General features: G+C 44.3%; 1 protein-coding gene across 7 annotated transcripts in view; it reads left to right on the top strand.

Moving 5' to 3' along the window:
- Positions 1–25575, top strand: part of DESI2 (desumoylating isopeptidase 2) — a 45099-nt gene extending 19524 nt beyond the window's left edge. For 6 of the 7 annotated variants that reach the window (XM_042924760.1, XM_042924762.1, XM_042924761.1 and 3 more), the window contains exons 2-5: positions 11273–11345; positions 13925–14018; positions 15674–15815; positions 23952–25575. In XM_042924760.1, coding sequence (XP_042780694.1) covers positions 11273–11345; positions 13925–14018; positions 15674–15815; positions 23952–24185 — 543 coding nt within the window. In that variant the 3' untranslated portion in view covers positions 24186–25575. The remainder of the gene's footprint in view (positions 1–11272; positions 11346–13924; positions 14019–15673; positions 15816–23951) is intronic. The other variant, XM_042924767.1, reaches the window with a different exon arrangement.
- Positions 25576–25948: the final 373 nt, after the last annotated feature.

Below are 25948 nucleotides of genomic sequence, written 5' to 3'. Positions count from 1 at the left end.
GTACATCCAGCCATATCTAACTCAGCAGCTTGTTTTGTTTGTTTGTTTTTCGTGGACGTGTGTTCTTGGCTGGGAGCTCATGTTGTGTATTTTTTGTTTCTTTTGGAAAATGTCAGTGTTTTATGGTGTTCTACAAAAGCAAGAATTTCCATAGCAGGTTTGAGAAGCTCTGTTAAAGCTCTGTGGGGAGATAAAGTAAACACAAAGGATGGAAACCATGTCAGAGAAGGACTGAGAAACCCTACTGTTAATTTCAAAAATCTTGGACTTGGGGGAGGATAGCGGTTAAATCACGGTAGGGAAGTTTTGCAACTGAAGTCATTCAGGAAAAGGCTCCACTGTCATATAGTTTTTTGTTTTGTTTACGCTTATCTTATTAAATCCCCACTTAAAACAGGCACCATCCATATCGTCTGCAAAGCCTTGGCAGGACTTTGAGGGCAAAGGACTTGACAAGGCATGCTGACCTTGAAGGCATGTTGACCTGTCTTCCACAGGCAGCCGGCCCGGTTTTTAAAGATGGAGCCTCTCAGGCCTGTGCTCTAATAATAGAGCCAGGAAGCCCAATGAGAACAGACTCATTTGGAGGGCATCTCTCTCTATGACCGACCCCCCCCCCCCCCCCCCCCCACGGAAGCTTTCCCCTCTTTCCTTCTGAATTCATTCAGGGAAAAAAAAAATTTACACCAAAGAAAAACATCTAATCTCCTTCATCATGTAAATTCTAAGAATTTTGGCAGTAATATGCTGCTGTTCATATGTTCATTCTGGTCGCTGACCAGAATATATGTATTTAGAGTTGCTTTTTGTCTGTTCTTTTTTTTTTTTTTTTTTTAATGTTTATTTATTTTTGAGACAGAGCACGAGTGAGGGAGGGGCAGAGAGAGAGGGAGACACAGAATCAAAACAGGCTCCAGGCTCCAAGCTGTCAGCACAGATGCGGGGCTTGAACCCATGAACCATGAGATCATGACCTGAGCCGAAGTCAGACGCTTAACCAACTGAGCCACCCAGGTGCCCCATCTTTTTGTCTGTTCTTGATGTGTTATTTGTTTATAGCCTGGCTTCTATGTGATTTTTGAAGGCAGCTGTCCGAAATTTGAGAAGTAACCTATTTAAAGGCTTTTGACTGGGGATAAGAGTTCAAGAACTAATTGGACCACCTTTTGTGTCATTAGAAAATGTTTTACAGGGGTGCCTGGGTGGCTCCATTGGTCAAGCATCCAACTTCAGCTCAGGTCATGATCTCATGGTTTGGGGGTTCAAGCCCCATGTCAGGCTCTGTGCTGACAGCTCGGAGCCTGGAGCCTGCTTCAGATTCTGTGTCTCCCTCTCTCTCTGCCCCTCCCCCTCTTGTGCTCTCTCTGTCTCTAAAATAAATAAACATTAAAACTTTTTTTTTTAAAGAAAATGTTTTACAGTAGCTTGTATATTTTTCATTGTTTTTGTTTTGGTCGAAAGCCCCACAGTCATGATCTGCATATTTTATTTCACTCAGATTGAAGTTTACATTGGACCATTTGTTAGAGTAAGCACAGGGAAATGGGAAACTTTTTTTTTCTTCATGAATTTTTTTGGTTTTCATTTTGCTAACAGTGGGAAAACTTTCCTATAATGCTAAATTTCCTTATTTTTTTTTTTTCCAAAGGAACTAAGTATGTATTGTATTCAAAGGAAAATTTGTCCTTGGGGGACACTTGGTATTTATAGAACAGTTTTTAAGTTTGCCGACTACAAAATGACAGGCTCTTCTGCCGTTCATCTGCGGTTCATAGATCCTTTATTTCTGTTCTTCACGTTTTTTGAACCGTTTTCTTGAGATATAATTCACATGCCATCCAGGTCACCCTTTGTGTGCAGTTCAGTGGATTTTAGTGTGTTCACAGAATCCTACAGTCATCATCACACTCCATGTTAAAAATTTGTCTTCACCCTGAAAAGAAACCCCATCCCATTAGCAAACACTTCCATTTCCCTGCAGACCTCCGAGCCGCAAGTAACCACTGCTATACTTTGTTTTCTTAAGTTACCTGTTCCGGGCATTTCGTGTAAATGAAATCATACGGTATGTGGTCTTTCCTGACGTGGCATAATGTTTTCACGGTCCATTCATGTTGTCCCCTGCATCAGTACTCCATTCCCTTTTGTTGAGAAGTGGTGTTGCATTGTATACATATATCACGTTTCATTCATTCATCGGTTGATGGACATTTCGATTGTTCCTGGTTTTTGGTTATCGTTAAGTAATACTGCTATGAATGTTGATTACAAGTTTTCATGTCACTGTGTATTTTCAGTTTCTCTTGGTGTAAACCCAGGAGTGAAATTGTTGGCTCATAGAGTAACTTTAGGTGTAATATTTTGAGGAAATGCCAAACTTTCCCAAAACTGCCATGCCATTTTGAATTCCCGTCAGCAGCGTATGAGGATTTGTTTCCCCACATCCTTGTCAGCTTGTGGTTGTCTTTTTGATTATTGTCATTGAAGTGGGCGTGAAGTGGTATTTAATGGTTTTGACTTGTGTACCTTCTTTAGAGAAATGCCTGTTTAGATCCTTTGCCCATTTTTTAAATTGGATTATATGTCCTGTTCTTGAATTCTAAAAGCTCTTTATATATTCTGGATATACATGCCTTACCGAATACGTGATTTGCCAGTATTTTCTCCCATTCTGTAGGTTGCCCTTTTACTTCTTTATAGTGCCCTTTGAACTTTGAACATACAATGTCTTAGTTTTTGTGAATCTGATTTATTCTCCTTTTTTCTTTTGTTGCTCGTGCTTTTGGTGTCACAACTATGAAGCCATTGTCTAATATAAGATCATGAAGATACACTTTTGTTATTCTAAAAGTTTTATAGTTTGCTGCTCTTACATGTAGGTCTTTGATCTATTTTGAGTTAATTTTTGTATATGGTGTAAGGTGGGGGTCCTGCTTCATTCATTTGGATGTGGATGTCCAGTTCGAGTTTCTTTCTTTCTTTCCTTTTTTTTTTTTAATTTTTTTATGTTTATTTTTGAGGGAGAGAGAGCATGAGCGAGCATGAGCAGGGGAGAGGCAGAGAGAGAGACACAGAATCCAAAGCAGGCTCCAGGCTCTGAGCTGTCAGCACAGAGCCTGACGTGGGGCTTAAACTCCAGAACTTGGAGATCATGACCTTGAGCTGAAGTCAGACACTGAACCCCCTGGGCCACCAGGCACCCTATTTGGCTTCATTTTTTAAAAGAACTTTCTTTCCGTCATTGAACTGTCTCGGCACCCTTGTCAAGGATCAGTTAATCATACATGTAAGAGTTTATTTCTAAACTGACTTCTTCTCCATTGATCTGTATGTCTGCAGTTACTACAGCTCAATTCTAAGTTTTAAAGTCAAGAAGTGTCAGTCTTCAGACTTTTTCAAGATTGTTTTGGATATTAGACTTCAAGCATTATCTTACCAATTTCTGCACAACAACAAAAAATTGAGATTGCAGTGATTCCACAGGTCAACTTGGGGAAGATTGCCATCTTAACAATATTAAGTTTTATATTCTGTGAGCATGGAAAGTCTTTCCATTTATTTAGGTATTTAATAATGTTTTATCATTTTCAGATACAGAGTTACATTTTTTTGTTAAATTTATCCCTAAATATTTTTTGCTGTAACTGTAAATGAAATTTTCTTAGTTTCATCATTGCTAGGATGCAGAAATACAGTTGATGTTTGTATATTAATCTTGTGCCTTACAATCTTGCTGAACTTGTTTATTAGTGTTAATAGATTTTTAGTGGATTTCTTAAGATTTTTATATGCAAGAGTACGTCATCTGCAAATAAAGATCATTTTACTTCTTTTTTTCCAATCTGGGTGTCTTTTATTTCTTTTTCTTCTGCAATTGCCCTGGCTGGAATTTCCAGTACAGTCTCTTGGAAGGGGCAAGAGCAGACATTGCTGTTTTGTTCCTGATCTCAAAGGGAAAGAAAGCCTAAAGTGTTTCACCAGTAAGTATGATGCCAGCTGTGGCTTTTCATAGATGCCTTTTATCAGACTGGGGAAGTTTCCTTATATTCCTAGTTTGTTGAGTGTTTTTATCCTGAAAGAGTGTTGGATTTTGTTAAGTGCTTATCTGCATCTAATGAGATGATTGTGTGGGGCTTGCCTTTTATTCTGTTGGTATGGTTTAGTACATTAATTTGTTGAATATTAAAACCACTTTACATTCTTGGAAGAGATCTCACTTAGTCACAGTGTATAGCCCTTTTTTATATGTTGCTGGAGCCAATTTGCTACTATTTGGTTGAGGATTTTTGAGTCTGTGTTTATAAGAGATGTTGGTCTGTAGTTTTCTCGTGAGGTCTTTGTGTTTGGTGTCAAGTTCATTGTGGCCTCGTAGAATAAATTGGGAAATGTTCCCTTTTCTTTCTTCGGGAGTAGTTTGTGAAGAATTGGTACTAGATTCTTAAGTATTTGGTGGAATTCACCAAAATCATCTGGGTATGGTCTTTTTATTCATGGGTAGTTTAAATTACTATTCTCTCTCTCTCTTTCTCCATTCTCATTTGTTATAGATCTAGTCAGATTTTTTATTTCTTCTCGAGTCAGTTTTGGTAGTTTGTGTCTTTTCAGGAATTTGTTCGTTCTGTCTCAGTTGGTATACGGTTGTTCATAGCATTCTGTATAATCCTTTTTATTTCTGTAAGGCCAGTAAAGAGATCTAGTCATAGATTTCCAACTAGTAAATAGTTACTTTAATCTCACAAAGAAATTAACTCTTAAACTTGGGGGCTTTCTAGGTATAGAAACTACAAAGAAACGTGAGAGTCAAAGTACTGTCGAGTCTCCCATTGTTATTGCTAACAGTGAATAAACAGCCTCAACTTTAATGCCTGCCCGGCACAGAATATTGAGACACAGCCTTTGAGAAAAAAAACGATGTTAGGAGGGGGTAAGCTTCTGCTGTTTAATACTGTCCAAAGGAATGTCTCTGGGTTAAGACCTCCTCTTCCTGGCAACTTGTAGGCTTCAAAACCTTGAACAAAAACACTTGACCTGATGGTCCAACGTTCCATCTGAGAGTGGAGGTGAATGCTACCAAGTGTTCATTTGCCATTGTCGTGTGTCAGCAATTCATTAGAAACGTTATGGAGATCAGATCTCCTTAGAGTGAACTCCAAGGGACTGGCCAGATGTTTGGATAGGACATTTCTCTCTCATTTTTATGTTTCTCATATTTTACAGATCTTCCAACTCTAAAAATGCATCAAAACATACACATTTTTCTTTTGTAGAATGTAAAGTCTCAAATGCAGGGACATTTCCGACTCTAAAACAGTAGAGTACCTACCCAGCCAACTTAAAGGAGTTCTAAGCATCGGAGAGATTATTTTCAGTTGTGAAAGGGCAGAAAATAAAAGATCTGAGTTCAAGATCCCCACTCTGGCAAGTGCATTCCCCTCCTTGCCCTCCCTGTCTTAACTCCTGGCCAGAAGTCACCGTTTGTGTATGATTTTTATTTTCGTGAAAACCTTTCCGTTAATAAAGCATTTAGATTCCCATTATAGAAATTTATTATAAAAGCACTTTTGGAAAAAGCTATTTACTGCTCACCTAAAAGCTAAATTGTTAAAGTTAAGCGATATAGGCATTAAATGGAAATAAATGTTTCGTTTCCTAAGAGTGTAAAACCTTTTGAGTTATCGCAGACAAACCATTTTGGATATATCTCTGTGGAGAATATTCTATATTTTGAAAGAGAAGCTACTCTATAAAAAGAGAAAAGGTCACATTTAAAGCGGAGCTGTCTGCATCCAGAACAAAAGCCTGTCGGTGCTGTTGTTAAGGAAATCAACAGTACACAGACCAAATTATTGGTTGCAAACAGCATAAACAATGGAATTTTTCAAATGGAAAAGGCAGTTTAAGTCTTAGAGAAAAGGAAACCAGCCAGTGACTGCAAAAGCCTAGCAAAAACTGTGTGCAGACTAGCTGATCCCCTTGTGGTGTTTTCTACTCTTTCTCTGAAAAGGGAGAGAAAGGAGGAGGATAGCAAGAAAAATGGAAAAAGCCTCTTCTCTTGTAAGGAGGCGAGAACCAGATCATTTTCTTTAGTTCCCCCTAACTTTTTATTTTGAAAATGTTTATGGCTTCAGAGAAGGAAAACTGGAAAGAAGAGTAGTCTGTATACTCTTCACCTGGAGTCACCAATTTTTAACCACGTTTGCTTTCTCATACCCTCTCTTACACATACACATACCCACATTCACACCCACACAGAGTTAAGTCACAAACATTATAGCATTTCATCTCAAAATACTTGAACATGCATTTCCTACCTAACAGGGCATTCTCTCTGCCTAACCAAAGTACTGTTACGACACCCAAGAATTTTCCCATTCATTATTATTTCCCCTAATAAAGTCTTGGGGAAGAAGACGGGGGTTTAATGTAAGATGCAGTCAGGGTCCCTTCATTGCATTTAGTTGTCATATCTTTTTCATCTTCTTTAAAGAGTAATAACTACTCTTCTTTTGACTTTTATGTCACTATTTTTGAAAAGACCAGGTTACTTCTAGAATATCCCGTAGTCCAGGCTTACTGCTTTTTTTCCTTATGGAAGCATACGATATGTTAAACATATCTTGACAAAACCAGCAAAGAAAATGTTGTGGCCTTTCTATTTTGTCACATCAGGAGGCACGTAACATCAGTGTGTCCAGCTGTTGGTGATTCTGTTTAATCACCCACATAAGATATTCACCATATTTTTTTTCATATTGTCAAAGGTGTCTTTCTTTTTCTTATAATTTAGAGAAATGTGGGGTACGATACTTTGAGACCCGGTAAACATTGTTCTCCACCAACCTCCTCCTTTTTCTCCAAAATCAGGAAGAAAACAAGGATGCCCACTCTCCCCACTTTTATTCAGCATATAACTGGAATTAGGCAAGAAAAATAAAAGGCATACACAAATTGGAAAGAAAGAAGTAAAACGGCCGCTATTACGGATGACGTGATACCATATATAGAAATTGTTAGGACTAATAAAAAACTCAGGTTGTGGGATACAAAATTAATATGTAAAAATCAGTTGTGTTTCTGTATACTAGTAACAGACTTGTCAGAAAGCAAAATCAAGAAAACGTCCCATTTACAGTTGAATCAAAAAGAGTAAAATACCTAGGAATAAATTTTGTCAAAGAGGTGAAAGACCTATATACTGAAAACTATAATACATTCATGAAAAAAATTGGAGACAAGTAAAAAGCAAAGATATTTCGTCCTCAAGGACTGAAAAAATTAATAGTGTTAAGATGTCCATGCTATCCAAAGCAATCTACAGATTCCGTGCAGTCCCTGTTAAAATTCCAGTGGCATTGTCCACAGAACTAGAAATAATTCTAAACAGATTTTAGACCTGAGTAACCAATTTTGACAAAGAAGAACAAAGCTGGGGCTATCACACTCCCTGATTTCAAATATTACAAAGCTCTAGTAATCAAAACAGTATGATATTGGCATAAAAACAGATACATCAGTAGAAAGGTAGAGAGCATGGAAATAAACCCGTGCATTTTTTGGTCAGTTGATTTACCACAAAGGAGGCAAGAATAGAGTATAGGGAAAGGGCAGTGTCTTTAATAAATGGTGCTGGGAAAACCAGACAGCTCCATGCAGAAGGATGAAGCTGCGCACTGTTTTACACCATAGACAAAATCAGTTCAAAATGGATTAAAGGCTTGAATGTAAAACCTAAAATTATGAAACTCCTAGAAGACCTAGGCGGTGATAAGCTCTTTGATACTGGTCTTAGCAATGTTTTTTTTGGATCTGACTCCAAAGGCAAGGGCAACAAAAGCAAAAATAAACAAATGGAACTACATCAAACTAAAAAGCTTCTATGCAGTAAAGGAAATGATCAGCAACATGAAAAGGCAACCCGCTGAGTGGGCGAAATATATGTAAAGAACTGACAGAACCCAGTAGCAAAAAACAGTCTGATTAAAAAATGGGGAGATGATTTGAATAGATGTTTCTCCAAAGACGTACAGGTACATGAAAAGATGTTCAACATCACCAATCATCAGGGAAACACAAATCAAAACTACAATGAAATCTCACCTTACACCTGTCAGAATGGCTGTTACCTGACAAGGTATTTCTTCTGACAAGAAATAACAGAATATGGAGAAAAGGGATCCCTCCTGCATTATCGGTAGGATTGTAAATTAGTGCCACCACCATGGGAAATAGTATGTAGACTCCTCAATAAATTAAAACATGAGCAACTTTATAAGCCAGCAATTCCAGTACTCTGGGTATCTATCCAAAGAAAATGAAAACACTAATCCAAAAAGATACCGTGCATTCCTGTGTTCATTGCAGATTTATTTACGGTAACCAAGATGATGGAAGCAACCTAGTTGTCCATCTGTGAATGAACAGCTAAAGCAAATGTGGTTGATTGACTGAGAACTCAGCCATATGAGTAGTATAGCATGTAAATATTACTCAGCCATAAAAAAGAATGAAGTCTTACTATTTGCAGCACGGATGAACCTTGAGTGTATTAGAAGTGAAATAACGCAGATGCACGGAAAGAGACAAATACTGCCTGCTTTCACTTATGTGTGAAATATACAAAACAAAACAGAACAAAAACCCAGACCAAGGGAGAACAGGGTGGTGGTTGCCAGAGGGGAGGGTCTTTGGGAAAGGGAGGGCAAAATGGGTGAAGAGGAGTAAGGAGTGCATACTTCAAGTTATAAAATAAATAGCTCACTAGGATGTATTGTATGTCAATAACATTGTAAGGTGAAAGAGGAGAACCAGACTTATTAGGGGGACCATGTCACAGTGTGTGTAAATATCAAATCGCTGTGTTACACAGCTGAAACTGGTGTAACATTGTCAATTACACCTCAATAACTGTCTTCAAATGTTTAGGTAAAAATGAAAGTATCCCTTTATACTGCACCCCTGCCCCTGCTGTAGCTACGCCCCTTTCCCAAACTGTGAACAGAGATTGAACTGTATCCTTCAAACTTTCTTTTGCTGTAGTTGATGGCAGTTTTGTTGTATTTTTTCCATATTTAGCGTGTAAACATGCACAAAGGGCATATTTATTTATTTTGCAAATAATGTGACCATGCCACAGATAACATATCGTGACTTGGTGTTTTACTTTATGTGTCTTTTTATGTCCCTTTGTACTGAGTTACCTCACTCTTAGGAGCTGTATGATAGTTTATACTACGGATTTACCGTAACTGATATTTATGTTGTCTCTAGGTTTTCAGTATTCTAGACAGCTGCAGTGAATATCCTGGAGTATGTCTCCGCATATGTTCAAGTATTTCTATAGAATAGATTTCCAAGAGGTAGAATGGTTAATTAACTGTCATTGATTCACACTTCTGCAGTAGCTTCCTCACACCCTTACCAACACCGGCAATATTTAGCAATATTTTTTATATTTGCCAATCTGATGGGTTAAGAAAAGAATGGTAGCTTACTGTTTTCATCAATATTTTTTTGTTTTCTAGTGAGAATGTTCATTCATGTTTGTTAGCCACTGATTTCTACTGTGATTTCTCACTTGTCCATGGGGGTTATTTTTTTAATGGAGCTTTCGTACACTGTATCCTTTGTGGTCTGAATTTCTGCTACCTAAACTCTGGAATTACGTAGATTTGATAAAGTCTTGAGAAATCCCTTCCTATATGTACCCTCACTGCTGTATCCAAAATCAAACGGATTCAGATGACGACGTTCCTGACTTGCTGTCAGAACTCAGGAACCAAAGAGAATCTTTTAGAGAGGAAGACGCAGCTCATTCTGATCTTTGCTGTGGAGTGTTACGAATTTGTCCCCCTGTGTGTGGTTTATCTTTTGATGTCATTCATGCGGTTTTACCCAATAAAAAGTTGGAAATGTTTGTCAAACGTCTGTGGTTTTCCGGCGTAAGTTCTAAGGTTTTGCTTTTATCTAGGTCATCTTTTCTCAGTTAAGATTTTTTTCAATCTATTTTATTTTCTTCTCTATGGTTATTTTTAGGCACACTGGAATTCTTAGGTACATGAAGTATATCTTTATGCATAATGTATTTTGTCAACACATTTTTAATACTTCATCCTTTATCGTTAATCATAAACATCAACTTTATCATACACCAGATTCTTATGTACGCAAGGATCTTGTTCTAAAGCAGTTTAATGAATGTATCAATATCTAGATAAGAAAGTTCCTTATTCTTTTTCAAATATCCCTTGCTTATTACTGCTTCGTTTTTCTTCCGGGTACATTTTAGGACAAAATAAATCGATTTTGCCCATTTATGCTTCCTGCGGCAATGTAGGTGAACGTGCGCTCCCCTGGGTCTGGGAGAAACTGGTTAGGGATCTGGAACCAAGGGTAAAACTTGAATAAACCCAGAAAAATTAAAGACAAATTATCCTCTAAACCTGGAAGAAATCTAATGGGTTTGTAACACTGTTAAGTGCCGCCTAAGTGTTTGTTTAATGAGCTCTTGACTCATCGACTCTTCTAGGTAGACCCCTTCCAGTCCTTGTGCTTCTCCGCGGTCACCCCCAGCATTCACATCACGATGCTGGTGCACTCCCTTCACTCTTCCAGACATTTCTCCCCATCCCCCTATACCTCATCCCACCCCCCCCACCCCACCCCCACTTTCTATCCGAGGAAATTTCATTGGTTCCTAAAAACCCAGTTCAGATACTGCCTTTTCTGGGAATGTTTTCTTCCTGCCGACGGTAAGAACGTTGTGGGAGCCTTTGTGCCTCTTCTTATTTGTTCCTATATTATCATTATCCAGCTTCGGACTGAGCCAGGACAGAAATGCCATATGGGTGGTTTTCAAGTGTTTTTGAAAACTAGTAAGACATCTCCCGGTCTTCAGGGAGCTCACCAGAGAATGGAAGGAAAAGCTGAAGCTAGAAGAAAAATAGATGTGAAAGCATAAATTATATGTGATTTTTTTTTTTTTTTAAAGTCACAGGAGAGCTTTTATATCCGTTTGTCCCCCCAACCTGACCAGGTTTAGGTCTTATGGTTTTCGCTCTAAGCCTTTGCAAATGGAGGCATTCATAGTACCAACAGAGGCGCAGAGATTGGACCAATCCTTTATCGTGGCATTTGGAGGCCAGAAGGAAAAATACTGAGAAATGGACTTAGAAAGACCTAGATATTCCGTGAAGGACTTAGGGGTCATAATTGCTATCGTGTGGCGCTGTGTTTTAAACGAACAGATATTCTGAATCTCTCCTTTTTTTCCTAGTACTGGATGAATGAATACACCTCGTCCATCGGAATTGGAGTTTTTCATTCAGGAATTGAAGTATACGGCAGAGGTACGTGTACCCACCGTGTGAACAGGCTTTCCGAAGACTGTTTTCTCTTAAAGCACTCGCAAAATCATCACTATAGGTCTTCCTCTTTTTTTGTAACTGCTTCCATACATTACTGCAGAAAGTTGAAGAAAATCTCCCCACATTTTGTACTGCAGTCTGGGAAAATGCCCAAGTTGAATGCATTTGAGGAGAAAGTACTCAAGTTCATGAACATAACGTTCGTTGAGTTATCTTTTCTCCCAGATACAGCGGCTTAAAAAGCAGTTGCTTCTTGGATTATTTCACCGCCACAGTTTTGCTCTGACAAATACCGGAGTTCCTAAGAAGCCTTGTGCTTTGAAAAACCGTCATTCTGGTTGGAAGAGTATTGGTGCTAGAGTGTCATACTTGAAATACCAATTTCCTGAGGGAATTTCAGTATTAAATTTTGTTTTTGGAGACTTGCAAGTGTGTAGTTATAAGGTTGGAAAATATCACTGAGCAAATCCTGCCCTTGGTTCCATCTAGCTTTTTGCTCAAGAACGATGGCCTTTGTCATTAGCCCAAGCCCTTTTATTCTTCATTGCCCTTAATTATGATAAATATGACAGGAGCCACTCAAACCAAGCAGCTTTGTTTTTAACAGCTTTTTCCTTTGTTCTAATTCCCGCTGCTGGTGCAGGATAATTTCCTGCAGGTCAAGCTGTAAGCGGTAATGATCTGCATAAGACGGACCACATTTCCAGTTTCGTCGGGGTTGTAAAAATCCATTATTTTGAATCCTAAATTCACCCCGTAGCAGAAATGTCTGTCACGTGCTTCAGTCAGGCGGCCTTTGTGCGGGCCCTGAGAATATGCGTTGCAGTCCACCCAGAGTTCCCCGTGAAGACTGCATCCCTGCTGTAGCTGGTGCAAGGAAGAGGCTCCATTACCTACCTGGGTCGGTGTGGTGCTTCTCCTGTCCGTTTCTTACATTCCACACCAGCCGCTTCTGGGTGCAGCGTAGCGTATCACACGTTCGCTATAGAGATGTGCCATTTAAGCTCCATGTGAGTTGGAAGCCTGCACTGTCTGTCTGTCTCCCAGATAATCCCCAAAAGCAAGGAGGCTCTTGCCCAAAGAGTCAGCGGTCACTACGTGTTGTTGCGGGTGGCCTCGTCATCTGTGGGTTTGCGCCCTTGTTTGACTTGGCTTTTGCCAGAGTTGCGTGTTTCCCCTTTAACTGAATCTGGTGTTATAGTTTTCTAAGTGCTACCAAGTTGTGAACCGCTTGATCCCGTTGCTGTGAAGTAGAGAAAGACGTGTGGGCCTGTGGCACTTTCTCCATTTTCCAAGCAAGGAAACCAAAGCTCAGATCAGCTGGAAGTCAGATCAGATCAGCTGCTAATAGTTCTTAGAACTAGGACTTGAACCCAGGTGTTCTTACGTGCCAGTCATTATTCCGTTACCTGTCTAATCATTGCGCCCCTCCACCAAATGATTCAGGAGTCTTCAGAAACATGGTTCGAAACATGTTCGTATAAGTTTAGCAAAGCTAAGGTCAGATGTCTTCCTGAAAGTAAAGGATGCTTCTTGAACAGATGAATAAATGGCTCTGTGACTTTCCTTAATGGACTTGAAGAAGTTAAAAATCTAAACATAATCTTTCCATATCCAACCTGATTATCGACAAGGTTTATTATAAAGTACTATCGTTAAGATAAGTTTTAATGTGTATTTCAGAACTGAATGCCAAACACTTTCTTATCCAGACCTTTGCTTTTTTTCTGGAAGGTCTGAATCAAAAGTAAACTTGCTATGTGCCTTGTTCTCACCCATGCTTTGTTCTAAGACCTTTCACGATTAGATTTAATAAATTCTAAGAGATGAGATTAATTTAAACATTTGTTTGTAATTTTTTAAGTAAGTCCACTAAGATTTGCCACTTAAATATCTAAATATCTCATACCAGAAATTTGAATTCCTTCCTTCTCCGCTTCTGTTCTGGATGAGAGTTTATATCCCATGATCCTTCAGTACAAGTAGTTCCCGCAGAGCTGAAAGATCTTCCGTGAGAGTATGTGTGGAGAGGTGTATACGTTAACTCAGCAGCTTGCTTGTTTTCTTGAATGAGGGGGATTGAATTCAGTTTTCCAGGTTTGGTAATGTTTCATTATTCAAAGATAAACCAAGAGCCTTCAACCCATGAGCCATGAAAGCTCATTACTGTTAGTGAGTTTCTCCAGTAAAGTGTTGAGTTTGAAATTTGATGCCTTCAATTTGGAAAGTGGCAAAGTGCAGAACTGACCGCCCATGTCTTTTGGCACGACACATGGGCAGAGAGACCATGGTCACCTGCGATAGTCACCCTCCTCCTGCCAACGAGAGGGGACGAGTCAGGGTCACCTCTGAGTGTCTTTCGTTATCAGAATCAGGCCTTTTGTATCGACTGTTGTTACACGTAACAGCTAAACGAGACTGAGATATTTGTGAAAGCATTGATAAATTGGAAAATATTTAGATGGTGTCGTTATTATCCTCATCATTTATTAAAGCTAATTCAGCATTCTGGTTAAGTTTTGTGTGATAAATACTAAAAATCATGAGTTTTCTCTTTTCAGAATTTGCTTATGGTGGCCATCCTTACCCCTTTTCTGGAATATTTGAAATTTCCCCAGGAAATGCTTCTGAACTAGGAGAAACATTTAAATTTAAGTAAGTAGGGAGGATAATTTTTATTACACTGTCTTAGGTGCCAAAGCTTGTTTTCAGGCCTATGGAAGTCACTCTGTAGACTAAAATCTAGGAAGTTAAAATGTTTCTTTAACGCTGTTTTAGTTGCTGACATTTATTTTAAAGTTGAACCTATCGGAGTTTGTGTAAAGATGAGAATCGGCCAGATGAAGTGCCTGAAATAACCTAGTCTTTTGCTTTTTTTCAGGACCCACGTGAGTTATTTTGTGTACTTTAGAAATGTTCTTACTTTAGTATGTAACTTGGATTCTGCCTTAGAAAACGTGTGTATGTGAGTGATAGCTTCCCCCTCAGACTCCCGTGCAGAGAGATGGAAGAAAGGGTCGCTGTGACCTACCTGACACTATTAGAAACCTCTTTACTCTCCTGGCGAGTGCAAGCACAGCATGCAAAGATGTAGAATCGCTGTGTTGTACATCTGAAACTAACGTAACGTTGCGTGTCAACTGTACTCAAAACAAATTAAAATTTTTTTCATAAAATGCATGAAGAGAAAAAGAAATGGTAGGATTTTTTTTTTTGTAATCTTTTCATTTTTCCCAATGAAAGGGATACTGTTGATACATTTGAAATACCCGAACAGTTGATTAGCTGAGAAGCTATTGTTAAGGTGCATGCAGTACGCCTGTCGAGAAACCAAAATACTCTGGACCTTACTGAGAATTTGAATGCTTAATGATCCAAATTTCCATTTCTTAGTTAAGGTTTGTATGTGAAGAGATACTTAGAACCTTAGTTTCAAGGAGCTCTAAAGAACCTTCTGGGCCTATAATCATTAACTTGCCAAGTGGAAAATAGCGAAATGAGGTTGTTAACATTGAAATTCAGGGTAGGACTACTACCCATGTCGATCACTACCAAGTTCATGGTTCTCCCAGCCTGTCACTGATTTGCTCCAGTGCCGTCCTGAGTCTGTTCCTCAGGTGTCCCTTTTGGCAGGACTGCTAGATGAAAGGGTTTTCTAGGTATTTGTAGTTTTCTTGGATGCCTAATTTGTATCTGACTTAACTTCTGCTTTCTGTTGGATATCATGTCTGTCGCATTTCCAGGGTGGGGGTTGGGTGGAGGGTGTTTGGTTTTTAATTTGGGGGTTGGTTGGTTGGTTGGTTTTTGCAATGCTGTAAAAAAAAAAAAAAAAAAATGTAGTTGTTTGGTAGTTTGTGTCCCTGTGGCACAGAAGCCAATAACGTAAAAGACTATTTCTGAATGAGATTATGGCCAGCTCTTCACTGGCCAGTATAATTGAGCAGGAATATTTGCAGCATGATTTGGGTCTGCAGTAACCTGGCTGCTTCCACGGTGCTTGTAAAAATAACGGGACCGTGTGTTTTCAGTATATGACGCGCTGCTTCCTAAAGAAAATGACCAAGTTTGCATTGGTATGATTTAGAAGTAACAGACTTAAGAGTTTATGGCAGAAATGCAAAAGCTCAAGTAAAACAAAATGTAAAAGTATCTCATTTACCTTTTAGTCTTAGTGCATTAACTCCACTCTGTTAACCAGTCAGAATATCCCTGGAAATGAACAAGTCTTGAAACACGCTCTTTCTCCATACCTGAAACTTACACAACTGTGGTTTCTCTTTCTTTCTTTCTTTTCCTTTTTGTTCTTTAAGAGAAGCTGTAGTTTTAGGGAGCACGGACTTCCTGGAGGACGACATAGAGAAGATTGTGGAGGAGCTGGGCAAGGAGTACAAGGGCAACGCCTACCACCTGATGCACAAGAACTGCAACCACTTCTCCTCGGCGCTGTCGGAGGCAAGTGTCACCCTGCGGTCCTTCAGGCACACGCCCTCCGCTGTCACCCTGCCTCCTTCAGGCATAGAACCTCCGCTGGTGTGCCCACTGCACTGCTCTTTCCTTTGCTCGTTTCCTCCTTGTCTTCCCGAGTCTTCGTGTTGTGTAAAGTGTGGCATTCTGGTTCTTTGCCTCATCTGAGTGGCCTTTCTGAGGTCGGTGGCTTCCGAGTGGGCACCGCGTTAAACTGTGACCCCATTCACGACTTCGCCACAGGGAGGGTAAGCGCTGATAATCGTCCCTTCTTATCCTAATCTGTTCCCTTCCAACCTGAACTTCCTCTTTAAAGAAATTAATGCTGGGGCACCAGGGTGGCTCAGTTGGTTAAGCATCCAACTCTCTTTTTTTTTTTTTTTTTTTAAGTTTATTTATTTTTGAGAGAGACAGCATGAGTGGGGAAGGAGCAGAGACGGAGAGGGAGACACAGAGTCTGAAGCAGGCTCCAGGCTCCGAGCTGTCAGCACAGAGCCCAGCATCGGGCTCGAACTCGGGAACGTTGAGATCATGACCTGAGCCGAAGTCGGACACTCAAACGACTGGGCCACCCAGGCGCCCCAAGCATCCAACTCTTGATCTCAGCTCAGGTCACGGTCTCACGTTTGGTGAGTTCGAGCCCTGCGTTGAGCTCCGCATTGGGCTCTGCATTGACAGTGTGGAGCCTGCTTGGGATTCTCTCTCTGCCCTTTCTCCCCACCACCTCAACCCCCTTCACATGTGCCCTTGCTCTCTCTCACTCCCTCTCAAAATAAACTTAAAAAAAAAAAAAAAAAGTCTCCACTGCTAAAAAAATTAAAAAAGAAAGAAAGAAATTAAAGCCTGAACCACTTCTGCTACTTAGCCACAAGATTCTTCCTTTTCTATATTAGTTGCCAGTATGATTTTTCTCCCTGGCACTTAAAATTATTAACAAGCCGTCCATCTCTGCAGTCTTGAAATTTCGTTCTGCCAACAGAACACCCCACAGGCACTTACTTGCCTTCCCTGTTCTGGACTCCCAAGCCAGGAGACCTGAGAATTGTAGGGCCTGAAAACAGAAACCAAAGGGAAGACATGAGACTATGAGATAAGGGCTGGAGAATCCGCTAGCCCTGAGACAGCTTCTCCGCTTGTTGACCTGTGGCGGCTGGTGGCAGGGCAGTGTCCCATCCTGCAGAAGCCGGAGGGTGTGAGGGACAGAACAAGCTGCCATCCCGGTGGTCCTCATCCCTTCCCGCGTGGCTCTGGACAGGCCCGGGCTTGCGTGCGGCCTGGAATGGGTCCCTGGGACCTGCAGCAGGTAGGACACAAGATTCATGTCGCTTCCACCCCTGCACGGCCGGCTGAGTCAGAATCTTCTCGCTAGTGATTGTGCCGACATGGGAGTTACAGAAGCACCCCCAGGCTCGTGCGTACGCCAGTTCCACGGAGGCGACCCGGTTGCTCCCCAGGAACGAGGAAGGTTCAGGCCTCCTTGACCCCATCTGCCGGAGACACGTTCAGGGATCCATCGAATGGGAGAATCGGCAGAGATCCTGGATGGCACCCAGTCCCGTGTCCTCGGTGTGCAGATGGGGCAGCTGCCGTCCGTTGTGAGTGGGAAAGTGGCCTGTGGAACTGGGAATGACAGATGCAGCCCCAGGACACCTGGCCGTTTTAGCCAGGCCGCTGACGTGAGGCAGGGACGTGTAGCCCGGGTGATGCCTGAGCTTCGTTCCCTCTCCGGGCAGGAAGAGAAGAGGGAAGCTCCCCAATTCCCCAAGTGGAGTTGTGGGTGAGCCCGAAATGCTGACCATTGGTTGCTGCCTCCTCCGAGTGGGAGGGGGCATGATGAAATCGTTCCTGGGGCCGGAGCAAGGTCAGAAGGGGGACAGGGGGGCCCTGCTACTGAGCCCCCACCCCCTCCCAGCTCGGCCCTCCCCCGACGGCTGGAACAACAAACTGTCTTCGCTAAATTTACTGCTGGGGGTTTGAAGAAATTCCCAGTCAGGAAAGAAAAGGGGAATTTTTTAATGGCTTTGTATTTTGTGATTATACGATAGGAGTTGATGTAAAACGATTCGTGCTTATAATTGTATAGGGGATGCAGGGACCGTCTCGGGAATACTGGGAGAAAACGCCTTAGTGGACACAGCTCTCTCACTTCTTGCAGCCGCAGAGTGGGTGGATTTAAGTCTCAATTATTAAACGAACGCCTGTCTCCACAACTGGGATTTTTTATAGGGTTTTTGCCTCTCGCAGCCTCTAAAGGCAGACGACATACAGAGAGAGACAATTTCCAGATGAACTTCGGGGTTTTAAAACGCGGTTTTTAGATACTGATTAGCCCTTATACTGTCAGTTATCTGAGGCAGGGAGGTGAGGATTTTCCAGCCGGACGTGTATATTTGTCAGCTGGTCTTGAAAGGGGCCTTGGAAAACCTCAGTTGCTTAACCTTAGAAATGTGGCTCCCTAGCTGTGCACCGTGTTCACTCACTCATTACTGTCCTGGCCTTTTCTCGAAATCCTGAAATCACGATCCCGATTGCCTGCACCGAACTGTCGGCCGAAACCCGCCCTTGTCTGCTCCACGCCGGGCCAGACTGAAAGCAGGTGCGGGCCCGGGAACCGGCCTCCTCCTTGGGGACCCTTGCGGGTCGGGACCCCCGTCCGCGGAGCCCTCCGCCACAAGTGTCGTGGACGTTGACCGCTCCGTCCAGGTGGCATGCAGGTGTGCCCGGGGAGGGGCTCGTTCCCCAGCAGGGCCCCCTGCGCCCAGCCGCTCGGCCCCGTGTCGCTAACCAGGGATTCTTGCCAAAACCCGCAAGTGGGGGAGAGCGGGGCCCCTCGGCTGCTGCAGTGGTGGCGTCAGGGGGGCAGCCAGACCACCTTCCCCCCACTCCCCCTGCGCTCCTTAGTGAGGCAGAGCCGTCACCAAATGCAGCAGCCACAGAATTGGAGTGTTCCTCCCTAGGCCATTCACAGGCTAAACGGTCAGGGAGAAGAGGGGTGACCTGTAAACCCCTTGTGAAATCTTCTGCAAACTCAGGATTTCATCCTGACCAGTGCCTGATAACGATGTGTCCATCTAGTTTAAGTCACATAAAAATATTTTCCAGTGACAGCTTCTGTTCTCGCATATGTCCTTTCCAGACCAAAAAAAAAAAAAGTCCAGATGAAAGTAAAGGATAATTTTTAAAGCGTAAAGTTAGGATTGCCAAACGGCGCACACTGATTTCGTGACCGCGAAAACCAAAATCCTGGCACCTGGGGAGCCGTGCGGGCGGGGAGGCGGCCTTCATGACCTGTTTCTCGATGCTGCTCCTCCCCTCGTCCTAAAGACCAGCCATTGCGTCTTGCCTTTCTGAGCTGCTGCGAGCACCTTGGACTCCGCCAGGCTGCTCACCTGCGAGCCAGCGACAGTGCTGACACAGCAGAGAGGCTGTTCCCGCACCTGCCGCACAGAGTGGAGGCCGATAACCTGGTCTCGAGGATGGACAGAACTGTTTGGGTCTGTCTGTGGGCAGACCCTCCAAGATTCGACTGATCTTTCAGGCCAGATCGGAAGCCCTGTCAGTGCGTTTGGGCAGCGGTAACAGGGCAGCACAGGCCCGGTGGCTAAGAGACAACAGACCGTTCTTTCTCATGTCCAGGATCCAGACGCTGGCAGATGCAGCCTTCTAGTGAGGTCCTAGGCCGCTTCTTGCCTTGGCCTCAGGTTGCAGGAGGAGTGAGGGGCTCTTAGATCCCTGGTAAGGGCACCAATCCTATTTGTGAGGCCTGGGCCCTCATGACCCGCCCACCTCCCAGGCTCCCCACTTCCACCAGCAGTCAAGTTCGAGGTTAGGATTTCAGCTTACCGGCTTTGGGGGGACAAAAATCCTCATCCTCGAGCGAGTCCCACGGTGTTCACTGCCAGTGAGGAAGCACGCTGGGGGCCTTGTAACCGGTGCTGCCTGACCCATGCGTGCCCTGCTTGGGGGCCCTCACGCCGTAAACCTCCCGTTCTGGGGGTGTCACGTGTGCCCTCTGGGATCGGTTCTTGTGTGGGTGCCCTCTCGTGAGCCCACCTCGGGCCGGGTGAAGAGGGTTCCCACCAAAACTCAGGTGGAAGCCACTCGGCTTTCTAAAGTCAGCCTTTACGGGTTTGCTTTAGTGGGGTTTGCTCTAACTGGCTAGGTCCAGGAGCCCTAAAAGGTGTGACTGAAATCAAAACTCCAGGTTGGCCTCACCCTGCTGTGTAGGGTCCTTTGGTAATATTTGCTGCAACAGCTTGACTAAGTTTGGGGAGGGGGGGGTGTAGAAAAAGTTAAAACGGGTCAGAGGCTGCTGTCCCTATGAAAGACTGGGGCCGTGGATGGCATCTGAGAACTTGACTTTCAGAAGGGCCGCCAACAGTCGCAAGATGGAAGGGCAGCTCACCAGGCCTGACCTTGTGTGCATAGCGTGATTCCTGCAAGACACCTGCTCCCATTCCAGGGAACCCCAAATCTTGGCACATGCTGAGAAGCAGGTGCCTACACGAACAGGCACAAATAAAACCTTGGATGCTGGGTGTCCAGTGAGTTTCCCTGGTGGACATTTCACATGTGTTGTCCCCCCTCCTTGCGGGGGGGACCTGAGTGTATCCTGTGTGACTCCATGGGGTGAGGCCCTTTGACAGCTTGTGCGTGGTTTCCTCTGCACTTTTCGTCCATTTCCCTGTAGTAAATGAGAGCTGCGACTGCAGCTGTGTACCCAGTCCCGTGGGTTTCTTGGCAAATCACGGTCTAACCAGGAGCTGGTCTGGGGGACCGCTGACACAGCTCACTTCTCCAAAAGTAATCAAGAGGTTTTTGTTGTGTAGTTTTGTTTAAGTGTCATGAATTTCCTCTCCTCCCAGATTTAAAAATACTTGACTTCATGAGAAAAATCTCAAACAGCCTAACCTTCCACCAAAAGAATTAGAAAAGAACAAACAGAGCCCAAAGTTAGTAGAAGGAAGGAAGTACTCAAGATCAGAGGAGAAATGAATAGAGACTAAAAAGACAGTGGTAAAGATCAGTGAAACTAAGAGCTGGTTCTTTGAAAAAGATCAGCAAAATTGACAAGCCTTCAGCCAAACTCACCAAGGAAAAAAGAGACAGGGTTCAAATAAATCAAAAGTGAAAGAGAAATCGCAGCCGACACCACAGAAATACGAAGGAGCGTTAGAGACTATGGCGAACAATTCTGTCCATAGATTGGACAACCAAGGAGAAGCAGACGTTCCTAGAAACATACAGTCTCCCGAGACTGTATTGTAAGTAGAAAATCTGACCAATTTACTAAGGAGGTTAAATCCAGCAAACAGTAGCCACGACCAGACGGCTTGACTGGTGACTAACACGCAAAGGTGTAATACCTAACCTCAAACTTTTCCAAAAATGAAGGAGATGAGTACACTTCCAAACAAATTCTGCGAGGCCAACTTCACCCCGATACCAAAACCAGACCAGGACGCTACAAAAAAAAAAATCACAGGCCGGTATCCCTGATGAACAAAGATGGAAAAATCCTCTACAAAACATTAGCAAACCAAATTCAGCAATACATCGAAAGGATTCTATACCGTGATCGAGTGGGATTTATCCCAGGGGTGCAGGGTGGTTCCACAGTCGCGAACCAATCAGTGCGATATACCACATGAAGAAAATGAGAAAAAAGAATCATACGGTCATCTCAGTAGCTGCAGAAAGGCATTTGACAGTATTCGGCATCCACTGATAAAACTCTCAACGAAGTGGGTATAGAGGGGACGTACGTCAGCATAATGAAGGTCGTACAGGACACGCCCACAGCTCGCATCATACTCAGTGGGGAAAAGATGAGGAACAAGACCGGGATGGCCACTCGTGCCGTTACCAACAGTGCTGTGATGAATATCCCCTTACGTACATCTCTCCGTATTTTGCCAACGTGTCTCTGGGGTAGATCTCTAGCAGGGGACTCACTGCTTGAAGCTTAAATGCAAAAGTAATTTTGCTACATAAACCACTACCCACAGTAAGAAATATGTTTTACACCATGACCCAGTCTAAACACACATGTACACGTAACACGTTAAAACAAGCGTCACAATTACCCCACCTCTCTACAGTCTGATGCTGAATGACTCACTGGTGGGTCTGGACTCAAAGTTTACAGACGCTGGCTTGGCAGAGGACCAGCACACTTCTGAGAGGGCCGGGCGGGAGATCTTTTAGGCTGTAGGACCGGTCACGGACGGCACTCTGCCGTGGAGAACTCAGCTCCCGGGCACGGCTGCTACAACTTCACCTACGAAATCAGGAGGCTGTAGTTTACTGTCCTCTGTTTTAGCCTGATCAGGGCGCGCGCACACGCGCATACACACACACACACACCCGGGTTGGGATAAAGTCAGCCTCCCAGGAAGCACATGGACGTGGGAAGAAGGGAGGGTGCCTGCCGAGTAAAACCAGGACTTCGGAAGCAGGATGAAGGAAGTGGCTGTTGACGAGTCAGCGGTGGCTGTACGTTAACTTAAATATCCCTCGTCGCCTCTTCTGTGGTCAGCCTTCAGGTATGCAGATACCTGAACGTGCTGTGGGTATAAAATACATGAAATGTTCCCCTGTGTTTCTTAGCACAGAGGGACGGGCATGGCGTTGTGTGAGGTCCATTGCTCGGCTTTCCTCCAGGTGTAGTTTATGGACATATTCAAGTATTCTTAAGTACTCTCTACCTCTCTGTGCTGCCGGGCCAGCTGATCGGATTTGGTCAAAATATGCCATCTTCCCTCGAGTGAGGCCATCTCACTTGTTAAGACAGAGACTTCGTATTAAAGGAAATGTAACTTGTCTTGTAAGGCTAATCCCTTTAGGAAGGAAAGCTATATGGTTGCTTAATTGCAAGTGCCAGTTTACTTACATTTTAGCTAATTTGGGAGCATAAGATATTTTGAAACCTTTTTTCAAGGTCATCAATTCAGATATGATGTCAGGATCATGATTTTTGACACGACTGGAGGCAGGACTGCTAAGGGGACAATGAAGCAGGGACACAGTAAGCCAGCCCCGTGTTGTCTGCAGGCGGGAAGGAGTGTGATAAAGAGTGAGGTCCGCGGTGTCCGGGTGGCTCAGTCGGTTAAGTGTTGTACTCTTGGTTTTGGCTCAAGTCATGGTCTCGTGGTTCATGAGTTTGAGCCCTGCATCGGGCTCCATGCTAACTGTGGAGCCCGCCTGTGATTCTCTCTCTGTCTCTGTCTCTCTCTCTGCCCCTCCCCTGCTTGTGCTCTCTGTCTCTCTGTCTCTCTGTCTCTCTGTCTCTCTCTCTCTCTCAAAAATAAACTTTAAAAAAAAAATAAAAAAGTGAAGTTAGTTGTGGAAGACCCGATTCTTACTGTTTGAGATTGGCGAGGGTGTGGGTTATGGCCCAGAGTCCTCTAAGGACAGGGTAGGGATGGGGAGTGGGCAGAGAGCCGCCACAGACCCTCAGCTGGGAGGGAATCCCCCCGGCCCCACGCCTGCACCCCACAGCCCTAGCAGAATCTGCGGACGAAAGCTCAGCCGGGCCTTCCAGCCCGGTTCTGACCGCAGAGACGCAAAGCCGGGTCTGCATCCGTGGAGACGTTTCTTTCTCGACCAACACGAGAAGTAACAGGGTAGAACGCGGGCCCGGACAAATGGGGTGGCGGAGACTGGACGGAAGTAGGAAGGAATCTGTGAAAGGGGACAACTGACAGCGGGGAGGACACCCAAGACCGGCCGCTCTGACCGTCTGGAGCGTGTTACTCTGGTCCCTGTGTCAGCAAGGCTTCCCTGCTGTGTTGTTTGGAGCACTTGACATGGAGTCTCAAAGCAGTTGCAGGGAGCCAGACGGAATTAGCTTGATGCTGTAGGTGTAGAAAGTGAGCCACTTGACAAGCCTCCGGAGGTGGCGGCTGCCTGTCATCCCGGCCTATGTGCTTCCCCGCACCCCGCCTGCCCGTCCCCTGGCACCGGACCGGGGACCCTCAGCCCGCACCCTGCCTGCCTGTCCCCCGGCACCGGACCGGGGACCCTCAGCCCGCACCCCGCCTGCCCGTCCCCTGCCCCCACCCCGGCACCGGACCGGGGACCCTCACCTCGCTCACCTGACACCGCCCCCTCTCTCCTCCGTAGATTCTTTGCGGGAAGGAGATTCCTCGCTGGATCAATCGTCTGGCCTACTTCAGCTCCTGCATCCCCTTCCTCCAGAGCTGCCTCCCCAAGGAGTGGCTCACCCCCGCGGCCCTGCAGTCCAGCGTCAGCCAGGAGCTGCAGGAGGAACTGGAGGAGGCCGAGGATGCGGCCGCGGCCGCCTCCGTGGCCGGCCCCTCGGCGGGCTCCAGACCCGGGCGCCACACCAAACTATAAAAGGTCTCCCAAGTCTCACCCTCAGAACTGTCTCCGACCGGTGACTGTCCCCAGAGAAAAGTAAGAGAGTAAGAAGCGTCCTTTGGGTATTTTGTATGCAAAGATGGCTCTCCCCCAAATCCCAGTTTTTCAGCTCAGGATTATATTTGTAATCAAAAGAATCACTTGGCGCAGGAGGGAGAACTTTGTACGAAGCCACCCTCGGTTTTTTTTACCCACTTGTAAATTGGGGTTTACTTCTGTTTTCTACAAGCTCTGTTAAGTTATGTTTACAGTATTTTGTACCGCTGTTTACAAACCTTGCATGGACTCCTGCCACCGTGAAAGAAGACAGCCTTCACGTCTCGGGAACTTCGGTGGATCACCTTCCTACACTTGCGACAATTTCCAGAGCTACGGCGTCCGCAGTCGGCACACGAAGGGCGCTTGAGGGGCTCTGGCCACCACTACCTGCTCCAGAAGGGTCGTTTAGGTTCACGTGTGGTTCTGTTCGCGTTCGGGCACCGGGACGCTGAGGCCAAGGAGCTCCCGCAGCCCAAGGGCTCGGGGCCCGGGTCTTCGGGAAAGGCTCTGCCAGGCGGGGGCCTGCACCCCTGACACCTGTCCCCCCAGGCGGGCCGGCCCGTCCCATGATGCCTCTGATTCTGCCGTTAGGATGGTTTTCGTTCGAGATAGTCTTGCTAGGAACCGAGGGGTATTTTTGCACACGTGTTGGGGGCTTCATCGATATTTTAATACGGACTGACCTCCCTGCACACGATTTCGCCGACGGGGCGGGAGTAGCAGCAGGAGTTGACATTCAACTGCTTTTGAACTATTCAGGCTGCCTTTTATACTAGACCTTGAAAACTGGAGCCTGAAGTAACGCCCTCCACAAAGTTCACGATTTGATATCCCGACACTTCGTGTACCAGACGGAGCGCGTCGGAGTTCTGTTGCTTCGTTCCGGGGGTAGTTTGACCTCAGAGTAGAAAAACCTAGTCTCATTGACCTCTCGTTGAAGGATGTTTGTGTGTCTTAAAACTCATCTTTTTCTGTTCTCCCAAGTGTGTGTCTCTTACGTGACCTCCTCCCACAAGGAAATTGTCACCACCGATAGATAAGTCCTTGTTAGCAAGGACTCTGTCTGCTCACATCTACTCCCAGTTTGACCCTTGGATGTAAGAGCCAAGTCACTACATGTCAGATTCAATTTTTCTGCCTTAAGAATGAATGTCCTACATAGAATATTGGGTGAGCGCATAAATTATCCAAGGCAGTGACTTCAGCTTTATATATATTGTTAGTTTTAAAGTCACCTCCTTTTATTTAAACTCCTAGATCGGATTGTTTGCTATTTCTCTTTGTAAAGATACATATCTTTCAGTAAAGGACATTTTTAACTTTTCCATCAGCTGACTCATTCATTGTATCAACCTAAGCACACCCTGTTCGAGGGGAAAACGGAACCTTGGGTTATAAGCTGTGACCTGAGGCAGATGAAGCCACTTAACCTAATTTATGCTTTTGACTGTTCTGTTTCTGGAGAGGAAAGCCTTTACGGTTGTATTCTCAGTTCTTCAGGGGGTGCAGAGCACCTGTTTAAGAGATGTGACAGCAAGAAGAGACGAGCATCTGATCTTTGTGAGAAGTAGGCTTGGTCCGGGCCCGAGAACGAGATTCAGAACATGACACTGAGACTCGGGCAGGTGTCCTTGCTCTGAGGACAGTCCTGTCGCCGAAACCCGGGTTAGTGAAAAGCGTTGGATGCAGTTTGCTGGGGA

The sequence above is a fragment of the Panthera leo genome, chromosome F3 (genome assembly GCF_018350215.1).
Source record: "Panthera leo isolate Ple1 chromosome F3, P.leo_Ple1_pat1.1, whole genome shotgun sequence".
In the NCBI taxonomy this organism is placed as follows: Eukaryota; Metazoa; Chordata; class Mammalia; order Carnivora; family Felidae; genus Panthera; species Panthera leo.
Note: the sequence above shows the minus strand (reverse complement) of the source record. Positions and strands in the feature narration are given on the sequence as shown.